Source organism: Poecilia reticulata, chromosome 14 (assembly GCF_904066995.2).
Source record: "Poecilia reticulata chromosome 14, P_reticulata-male-v2, whole genome shotgun sequence".
NCBI classification, from domain to species: domain Eukaryota; kingdom Metazoa; phylum Chordata; class Actinopteri; order Cyprinodontiformes; family Poeciliidae; genus Poecilia; species Poecilia reticulata.
In genome coordinates this window covers 11,504,766-11,515,328 of record NC_088843.1, presented here as the reverse complement: position 1 = coordinate 11,515,328, position 10,563 = coordinate 11,504,766, and the positions used below count along the sequence as shown (strand labels likewise).

The 10,563-nt window shown below is 38.1% G+C and overlaps 2 protein-coding genes across 2 annotated transcripts; one reads left to right on the top strand and one right to left on the bottom strand.

Moving 5' to 3' along the window:
- Position 1: 1 nt before the first annotated feature.
- Positions 2–3,142, top strand: LOC145554777 (uncharacterized). Its single transcript, XM_081615133.1, has 5 exons — positions 2–1,665; positions 1,745–1,786; positions 1,856–1,918; positions 2,051–2,180; positions 2,287–3,142. Exons 1-5 carry the CDS (start codon positions 1,620–1,622, stop codon positions 2,447–2,449), a joined length of 444 nt encoding a protein of 147 aa, XP_081471259.1. The 5' UTR covers positions 2–1,619; the 3' UTR covers positions 2,450–3,142.
- Positions 2,182–9,581, bottom strand: nlrc3l1 (NLR family, CARD domain containing 3-like 1). Its single transcript, XM_008427628.3, has 7 exons — positions 9,500–9,581; positions 8,502–8,755; positions 7,367–7,465; positions 7,177–7,254; positions 6,982–7,087; positions 6,654–6,891; positions 2,182–6,210 (listed from the first exon to the last, which is right to left on the bottom strand). Exons 2-7 carry the CDS (start codon positions 8,657–8,659, stop codon positions 4,652–4,654), a joined length of 2,238 nt encoding a protein of 745 aa, XP_008425850.1. The 5' UTR covers positions 8,660–8,755; positions 9,500–9,581; the 3' UTR covers positions 2,182–4,651.
- Between the last annotated feature and the right edge of the window lie 982 nt (positions 9,582–10,563).

Genomic DNA, 10,563 nt, shown 5'->3' with positions numbered 1-10,563 from the left:
TTTCAGTGTAATCACTCATCTCGCTGCTTCACATTTGTCGACGTATTTTTAGCACCAAGTTGCGTAGGTTTCTTAAAGCTGATGTCATACGTCTTCTGACTGGAAGCATCCAGTCAATGGGGAAAACCTTTTAATCATACAAAACCTAGAATTTTATGAAACTTTCTGATTATCATGACATAAAGGTTACTTTCAGGGTATTTTTAGCAATATCCTTATTTTAACATTTTGTAGCTCTGGAGCAATAGAGGTTATTTAGTTGGTCTCATCATTATAAGACCAAGGGAAACTTTTTTTCCAAAGCTATGGTACTCAAAGGCATCAATTAAGAAACGAAACATAATGATCTTGGTCAAACTGGCCCGATCAGGGTCTCCTCTTTTAATGTACAATATTAAATATGTATAAAAAAGCAAATGCAGACTTTAGCAGTTTTTTCATGGATTGTTTTGAAGTACCACAACAGAATGAAACTAAGAGTGTTATTTTTTTAACATCTGTTTTCCTTATTAGGTTGGAAGTGGTGTTTTTTTTTTGTTTTCCTAATTTCCCACAAATTGCATCCAAGGTTTCCCCCAGAAAACTTGCTAAGCCCGGTGGTTGAGTGTGAAGGCAGTCATTCATCCAGCGGCCCGCCGTATTTTTGAGTTAAAAAATGTTTAAAGTTGACTGAAAATTTGAAAATATCACTTGAAAATTATGTGTTATTGGAAGATTAATACCTGAAAACCAAATATAAAATCTTTAAAAAAAAAATGCCAACATTTTAAAAAGACTTAAATACATGAGCAATATTTAGCCTGGTGGGGCACAAGTAAAGCGTGGTGGCCCGCCAGGCTTAGAATGCACTGGGGGAAGCCCTGTACATCTCAGAGAAAATTGATCCATCCTCTTTTTGCAAAAGTTTTCTGTATTTTATGTAAAAAAACAAACTTTTCTTTAAAAATGAAACATATTCTATAGTAGATATTAACCAAGAGATTCTAAGTTGTTTTTATTCAAAAAGTCATGTAAAATTTGCAGCTCTCATGTTTTGAAGTTCCACAACTGTTAAAAGTTGTGGAGTGACATTTTAGTAAAAGTTGCACCACAATGTCAAAATAATTTGCATTTGCTTTCAGCTTAGTTCTGGTTGCAGTGAAGGAAAAAAAAAACAGCTCTTTTGTTTGTAAAGGCTGCACACCCCTGGTGGGGCACAAGTAAAGCCTGGTGGCCCACCAGGCTTATAATGCACTGGCGGGCCACAAATAAAATATTTTTATTTTTGGCTGTCATTTTCAAAAAGTCAAAGCTCTAAAGAGGTTGTTTTAGAGCTAAACTCTTCATATAAAAATGATCAGGTCTGTATAGCACATCTCAAACATCAAATCAATCAGTACCCTTTAATAATTGTCACATGACAATGATTGTGTGATTGTGTTTAGTGTATAAACCACACGTTTGCAGGATTTCCACTGACACACTGTGCGTAACGAGTTGGAGTCAACCGTAAGTCTCACAATAGTTGACCTAAAGCAATACAAATGCACCAAACTGTGAGGAAATCCCCAGAGTGGGTGGAGGGGAAGTGTGTACAGCTATATAACGGGATCCCTATTTGCAGATACTGTAGACAATAGATGTTAACTGGACAGATCAATATGAAGCTGCAATCTACTATCAAAGGTAATTGTGCATATTGATGAAAATACATTGATTTTTTTTTTGTTGCATTTTTGTGATCATTTTGTGGTCTGTGCAACAGCTTTTGGATGTCTGTGCCTGCTGTTTGCTCATGGATTTCCAGGTAAGGAGCAATTCAACATGACAGGTTTATGTTTTTATGTTATTATATTGGCTCATTTCAGCTGTTCAGTTTCAGAGTATGACTCTCCAAAGATTATCGGGCCTCTACACAGCCAAGTAAGGGCGGATCCAGGTAACTCACGTTATCCTTTTATTTGCATCCTAACATTCATTTCTAATAGTATCTGTTGTTTCTTACGCTGCGTTCAAGTAACGTCTACTGAAAGCAATATTTCAACCCTGGATTGCGGATCTTTCCTTCCAGGCGAGGATCTGATTCTCCACTGTGAGGCATTACCGAACTGCGACGAGGATGAGGCTCTCATCTACTGGCTCGTCAACGGCACTTTCCCCGAAGAATCACCCAGCCATGACAGAATAATCGAATCAAACGAGTAAGGATCACTTCAACACTTTAATAGAAGTTACGCCACAACATCTAAATCATTTGCATCTTTGCTTTCAACTTGGTTCTGATTGCAACGACGAATCTTGTTTTAGATCATCTTTGATGGAGGGATTGATCCTGCAGAAGATTTTGCTCTTGAAAAACGTCGCATTGGAGGACTTTAGTTCCAACTTTAGCTGTGTTGTAACAAATGCAGTTGGAATGGCACAGAAGTTTATAAAGTTAGCAGACACTGATTGTAGTGGTAAACAATAGAGGCACTCAGGGCACCTGCTGAACAATGTTCGTCTTGCAATATGCACATTTAACATGAATTGTACCTTTCATGTACAATTCATGGTAGAAGAGTCTCTTTAGCTACAGAATTAGTGTGGAGAAGAAGAAAACAAAGGCACAAAGCAAAACACTGGCTGGAAGCTAAGAGAAATATCTAGAGTACTTTGAAAGGGAAACAAGCGCCCATCTAAATGCAGCACTGAGGCACTTTACATCGACTTCTGTGTAAAAGCAAAATATTACAAAAATAAATTACTAAGCTTTTCGCTCTTCTGTTTTGTTAGCTGATATGCTCTTTTGAATTAAAAGCTTAAATAAATGTGTGAGGTGGAGACTTGGGTGGAGACAAAAACATGCTTTTGCCTCCAACAAGTTATTTCTTTATTGCATTTCAGCTGACATTTTTGCAATGCTTGTGCATAATTAGGCCAGCGTAGTCAGGCACTCTGGGAAACAAAAGGACCAAATTTGCACTGTCACAACAAGCCTGGTTTATTTCTACATGTACCAAAAAGAGCAAGAAATGGCTGTAAATACATGTGTTTACTCTTCATTTTATTTCTTCTAAAGTGTATATATTTATACTTTTTTGTTTGTATGCTGTGAGTACTTTAAACGAAAGTCAAATTCTTTGTGCACACAATCTTGACCAATAAATACTGATTCTACTGATTATTTGTCCTATTTCATAACTACATAACTGTAACTGTGATTAGTTACAATCTAGATATTACAGGATTACAGGAAATCTAGATATTTCTCATAAACTTAAAATAGAAAGTTTTACAATCTTTTATCAAATACACGAGACAAAGAAAGATTTGAGATAAAATTTCTTCTCAGCATCATTGTTTTCATACAAACACAAATATAGAAAATATACATAAAAAAAACAAACCTTTCAGACAGCAAAGGAACATACAATGTAAGACTGTATGTGTACATGCATGTAATAATGAGTGTTGAATCAGTTTCCTAATGAAGCATTTCATTTCTTAATGCAAACAGAAAAAAAATTACCCTAAAACACCAGATTCCATTTTAGTCTTCAAAACTTTTTCAAATAATTACATCCATCATAAACTCCTCCTTCAAGGTCAATCTTTAATCTAACAGGTTATTACAAAAACAATGATAATGAATCAAAACTTGGAAACTGTCCAGATCAAGGTTTCTGAAAATGTAAATGCTTTTTTTGCCTGAAGGACTAAACTCTTACATATTCTGATCTTTAATTTAACAGCATGCTTTTAGAAGTATGCCAAGACTCGTGTCCAAAATCCATCCCTGTGTGACTCAAGTTGTTTACCATTTTTATAATTACTCCCTATGTGATCTTGCAGAGCTACCAAAACACTAATGCATCTGAAAACCTACAAATGGCAGCAAGAGAGATTGGATGCACAACTCAGCCTTTAGATGAGAAAACTCACAGGGCTGCCTTCTCCAGACTTTTAACTTGGACTGGAAATTTCTGCTCATTAATACTGGGAGTTTCTGCAGATTAATCAAATATAGCACCTTGCAAAAACTGTCATTTCACCTTCAACTTGATCACATTACAACCTGAAACCTGGATGCATTTTTATTGGGATTTTGTGTGATAAACACTGAGCACAACATAACTGTGAAGCTAAAGTATTATTTTTAAAATAAAAATATGGAAAGTGTATTTGCATTCAGCCCACCTTAAGAAATTCCCTGGTTTAAATCATATTAACGAATGGTAAAGGCTCAAAGCCCAAGATGAAACTGGGAGTTTTAAATAATTTCCAAAAAAAAAAAAAAAAAAGGTCAACAATGATTAATCAATTTCCTCTCACAGTTACTTCTGTTTTGTTGTTGTGTAACACAAAATCCAAATAAAAAGCCCTGGGGTTTGGGGTTGCAACAGGTTAACATGTTGGAAAGATCATGAAGCTTCTGAAACCACTGAAGATGGGAGAAAACATGAAGATCTGATCACATCTGATCACTGATAGTGTCTCACATAAATTAGCAGCTTTTCCTCATATGCTCCCAAACTAAATGAATAGGCGTAACACTCAAACATAAATTGTTAGTCTAAGTGTGCCTTACCCATGCATGCAACTTTTCTCTGATACTAAAGTGCACTACTTTGCTTTCTTGCGTAGTGATCGGCCATTTTATTCATTCTGACTTGGGAGCCAAGTCAAAAGCTCACATCTCCAACTCCTCCTGGCAACACTTCAAGTTCTTACTCCGATCTGGATGCTGAGATCCTTGGTTCTTTTTGATGAGAGCGGCACAATCTTTAGCCAAGTCTAGGACCTTCGCAGCGGGCTTGTGAAACGGCAGGAGAAGTTCTTGGTTGGTTTTGCATCCCATCCCAAAGAGGAAACGCAAGAACAAGTCCAGTTTGCCATCTGGGCATTGCAGGCTTTTTTCCACTGCTGCCTTGTACAGCTCCATTATTCTGTGCCCCTTGTGGCTCAATCTTAATTTGCTTTTCACCGATTGATCAAAAATGTTCTTGTCCTGGTTCCTAAAGGAGAGATATGCATAGAGAGCAGCCATGTACTCCTGCATGGTGGGGTGGAGAAAACACACCACGTCCTCGTGGCACAGGACTAATGGATTCGTCATGTACTGCATGCAAATGCCACTTCTGTTCACTGCCTCTATGTGAGAGAAGTCAGGACATTTCGACCTTTTCAAATGAAACTGACCATTTTCCAGCAAGGTAAAGGCAAATTTCCCAAGATCCATGAGCAACTTCTGCTCTTCCACTGGACTGAAATCTGGCTTTCTTGTTCTACGAATGTGAACAAGCTTCAGCAGGAGCTTCGTGTACATGTACGTAATGTTCGTGGGGAGTTTTTCTTCTGGTGACTCTCTGAAGACCCGCTGGTACTCATCTGCCAACAACATGCAGAACAAGGGCAGGTAGCACATGATATGGAGAGTTTTCAGTGACTTGACGTGCTCGATGACTTTGGCTGCCTGATTTGGGTCCTTGAACCTCTTCCTGAAATACTCGTCTTTGTTTTCGTCGGAGAAACTACCCATTTCGATCTCGTCGTAATGCCCATCCCACGGGGCGCAGCGATCAGCATGATACCGGGACGTTATCACGAATCGGCAGCGGCTGAGAAACCGGCCTCTGAGGAGGTTGACCAGGAGGATCCTCAAGGTTATGGGAGAACTGGCGTCGGAGTGAATCTCTGTTCGCATAAAGTTAAGCTCATCAGGGTACTCGTCTAGACCGTCAAAGATGAATAAGGCTTCATAATCTTCATACCTCAAGCCCTCTGATTTTATCCTCTTTGCCATCGGGTACAGTTTGTTCACTATATCCATCAGAGAGGTCTTGGTTCCTAAATCTAAATACTCGTTCATCATCTCTCTGATTGTTATGACATAGACAAAGGAGAAATGCTGGTGTGATAGCCCCCGAGCCCAGTCAAGGGCAAGCTTTTTGACAAACATGGACTTCCCCGATCCGGCCAGTCCATAGAGATACACCTGCCTTGCAAAAGTCTTGGTTATCCACTCCTGAGAGAGAGTTTCTGCTAACGGAAGCGGCTCGCCTGGCTTCTTCTTGGTGTACGCCTTGGTTATTTGCAAGACCTCGTGTTCAATATTCGGGCCATTGTCAGAACGTGAGAAAGTATTGACGTCTACGTAGATGTCATCCAGTGGCATCGTTTGTCCTTCGGTGATCGACACTTCGCTATACTTCTGTATCATCAATTCACACAATTCATGACGTATTTGATCTGGAAGAAAAAAAAAAAATCAGGTTAAGATCAAAACATGTTCTGTAGAGCTGCAAAAAAATTATTTGCATCCTTCAAGATTTCTTGTCTATTGTTAATAGAGGAATATCTTAATACAGAAATACGTCATTTTTGTTTAAACAACTTTGTTTCCCATCTGTTCTTGGATTTCTTTAGATGCGTTGCTTTTTGAGATATTTTAGCGCATTTCATGCTGTCAGATTCGTTCTGTTGAAATTATTCAACAAACCTGTTTATGACTAACAAAACTGAACCAAAAAAATGTGGTGATCATTTGAAAACTGTCCTTTGCGTTTGTTCAGGTTTTCTGATGTTAACATTTGTTTCATCTAAGAAGAGAAGAAATCTGGAAGGCATCAAATACTTTTTCACAGCGATGAATCATTCGTGTTACTGGAAATGAACATGGTGAATGCTCTCACTTTTGATGTACAACTTCCGCAGATGTTCAGCAACATTTTTTTTACTGATGCTGACGAGAATGGTTCTGGTGATCTGCACAGACATTTCGCAGGTGAAGCTCTCCAGCAGTCGGTCCACGAGGTCCACGATGTCCATGCTTTGAGAGGCGCTGAATTTCTGCGGGTAATGAGTCCACAGCTTCCACTTGAACATCCTGAAATCATCATCAGGCAGCTTCTTCAGGGTCTCACACAAAGCCTAGGAGGAAATGGAGCAAATAAATGAATCACTTCCAGCTTGAGCTTGGGTTTTGAAGGCCTGGTGGAGGTGAATGCCACATAAAGACACCTTAAAAGTGAATTGTAGGGTCAAAGATGGATGCTTGATTTCCTCTGGCTCTTGGATTAATTCGAGCTGGTTCGAGGGCTCTTTGACTTCCTCTTTGCTTTTTTCCCTGGTGAAACACAGGTTTCATTACATCTTAGGGCCACGTATCAAACAGCTGCATGCGTTAAAATCTAACACTGCGGTCACATTTCTTACTTAGGAATGATCTTTTCACAGTCGTTGCTGTCAACGGAGTAGCAGCTGGAAAATGAATCTGTTCTTTCCAGCCGGACGCTAAAACCAGGAAGACAATGACGCTTTTACATTACAGTGAGGTAATGAAGATCAACGTAGCTCTCTGATCATCATGCTTAAGCTTTCTGTGAGTCTTTAAAGCTGCTTCTACCTTGTAGAGGGCCCCTCCTCCTGGTCTGCCACGCCTTCATCTTCACTAGTCAAATTTTCATAGCTCTGAGCCGGAGCCAAGGCCTGATCCACAAAATGCCTGTAGCGAGCAGAGTTAAAGTTTTTTAGATGAAGTGATACACAAATCAGTCATCCAATAGTTGAAAAAAAGACAACTGGTCATTGGTTAGCCATTGGTATGTGATCACAATGGTAAAAGTAGAATAGATATCTGGAGCCAGAAATCAAGCAGTTTCCAACTTCAGCTGCCCAGAGCATTGACCAGTCAGCTGGGAGATGTGGGTAGATGACCCAAGAGTCAGAATTCTATGTTCCGACTTGATTTAAATGTATATTCCTGCAGCAGGAATATACATTTTCAAACCGGAATCAATGGAATGATCCTTCATAAAAAGCAGAGATTAGAAAATACATTTGTTTTTATTCCCAAGAAATAAAATTAGTAGGTCAGAGAAAACTAGAAATCTGTGTTTATCAGTAAAAGCTCATCTGTGCGTCTCGAGTTAGTTTCTTGGTTTTCACAGAGCAATACACGCACAGGAGCAGCAGTCCACTCTGACCTCAATGAACTCCTACAAGCAGCATCAAGTCAGGCATTTTAACTGAAATGCCTTAAAGTTGACAGACGAATACAAGTTTGAGCTCCATGTGAAGATTTTTCTTTTTGAGGGCAACTTGCACTAACTCCACTTTCCTCCAGGAGGCGTATTTTTGTTACAATTGAACATTTGTAATTGCATGTATATAGCCTAATAATTCCCTTTTTCTTACAGATTTCTTTTATGCATTCTGCTAAAGTTATGCACAGTGCTTTTGTAATTAAATTGCATTCAAGTGTAAGTTATAAGTTATAAGGCTACGAAACTTTTAAAAGCAGATAACAGTGATCCTAAAACCTCTTGTGCTTTATTTTGTCCACAAGTAAAGTCTGCTTTCATTACATTTTAAGTTAGACTTATTTTGGTGAAGAGGAACCTTAGAATGCACAGTGATGACCTTTGCCCTTCTCCACCAGCGGCACACATTCTTTCCGTCTCTGTAGTATTTAAAGTGACTGCATTGTATGAATCTTTAGCTCGTTTGGAAAGGCTAAAAAGTCATAGATCTCAACGTACCATTGACTGGTGTCCATAGGAGACGGTCCAAGGTCCAGAGATGGTCTCCTCTCAGGAATGTAGTAAAGATCATCATCCTCAATGGATTCAACATCTTCTCTACCAGACGCTGCATCCCCAATGGAAGAGTTGTCTGACAACATCGATTCAGCCATCATATCATGCAGAAGTATACTCAGCGACCGACTCGGCAGGAACTACCAGTGAACGTTTTTTTTTTGTCCCAGTGTGAACACAGACTAACCTGCCTGAACCTGTACAGCAGCAAGAAAAAAAAATAGAAAGAGTTGTGAGGACCAGACATTCAGGTTTTTTCAGAACCATTCTGCTCAAGGGCATATCTCGTGTTGCTTTCTTTAAAAAAAACCTAGTAGTTAGAGATAAAGTGAATTTAGTTAAAAAGGCGAAACAATTGTAGAAAATACCTTAAATGCAAAGGGCATAAATAAATAATTATAATTATGCGATTTTAAACTTTTCCAGACTGTCAGCGGTGGGACACAACAACACATAAGGTGTAAATTCACACGCCACGTCATGAATCTAACTTATTTAAATTATCTGAGAGGTTTATATGTTTAGGATACTTAATTCTAAATGTGGACACAGCGGCAAGTTGTAAAACACTAGTTTAAAAAAAAAGAAAAACGCTTTTTTTTCATAAATTGAGAGCTTCTGTCTATCTAGAGCAAATTCATGGCTTATCATATTATATCGCTTATGTGATCTACAATTGAAAGGCATATGTTTGAAGCTTGACTTCACTATTCTACATACCAGAGATAAAGAACGTGTTCTCCTTTCACTGAAGCCAAATTAGGTGTGAGCATTTAGCTAACTTTCCCGGTGTCCCAAAGACGACTTTAAGAAAGCTAGTGTAGTCAAAACGTTCACTAATACGTTCATAAACTATGTAACCATGTAAAGGAGTTGGCTAGGATATAAAATATTATTGTTAAGAAATAATTACCGATCTTTTGACCGAATAGTTACCTTACCTCTGGAAGTCTTTGCTACAAGGAAGTTTCTTTTCTTGTTCGCTGTCAAACTGTAATGGAGGCTTGATGAACTCGACTGCCCCCTAGAGGATGAAGCCATTAAATGCACACTCCCATTAGCTAAAAATTACATATTACATGGTTGTTAGGAAATTTAATCTCAAACCTGCTTATTTCTCAGTCTTTGGAAGAACAGCTAACAAATCTTAATATTCGTTTCTTGTTAAAAACAGTTAGGACTTGAAAAAAAGAACATGTTTTAAATAATAAATTAATTCAGGCACATGTTTTCAAAATGCTTTCTGATAAAAAGCTATTCTTGTCAATTAAAATGCATTGATAATGTTAATGTTAGATTATAGATGTTGCCAATTGCATATAAGGTATTATTTTTGTCTGTATGCATAAAGGTAATAAGTTGTTTCAACATATTTTACTCCACAGTTGTGTAGAAAGGCTTTCGTGGCTAACACACAGTTTTAATGGTTTAATAAGACTTAATTCACAGCACATTTGGAGTTTCCCTATGAAAAGATAAATCATTCAGTTTCAGTCTATATCATGATGCTGCTGTTATGTAAGGCTGGGACTGAATGTCAATCCCCTGCATCAGAGTTTTCCTTGGACTGAAAGTATGATTCACAGAGATAAAAAAAGAATCATGATTTATAGATGCTGTATCAAGTCACATTCTCACATTTCCCACTGTTCCTCTCTTTGCATCTATGATTATTGATCTTTTTGAAGGTAACAGAGTTGGGTTTCAATCTGCTGCACTGGCTTTTATGTAGATGATTGTGCGTAAACATTTAAAGACCTTTGAGTGTGTAAAACTCCATCCCTCTTTTTCCCATTATTTCATTTTAACTTTTGTTCTAGCATACTGGGGAACTTGGCTGAAAAAGTACATTATGTTACGGTGAAAAAAAAGGATGATAAAAATGTATTATAGTCTTATTTCTTATTAATAGTAAACCCAGTATTATTGAGCCTTTGTTACTAGATGCTATAGGTTTTCTAGACATGTTTCTGACCATTTCAGCTCTGTTTCTGTTTGATTCATG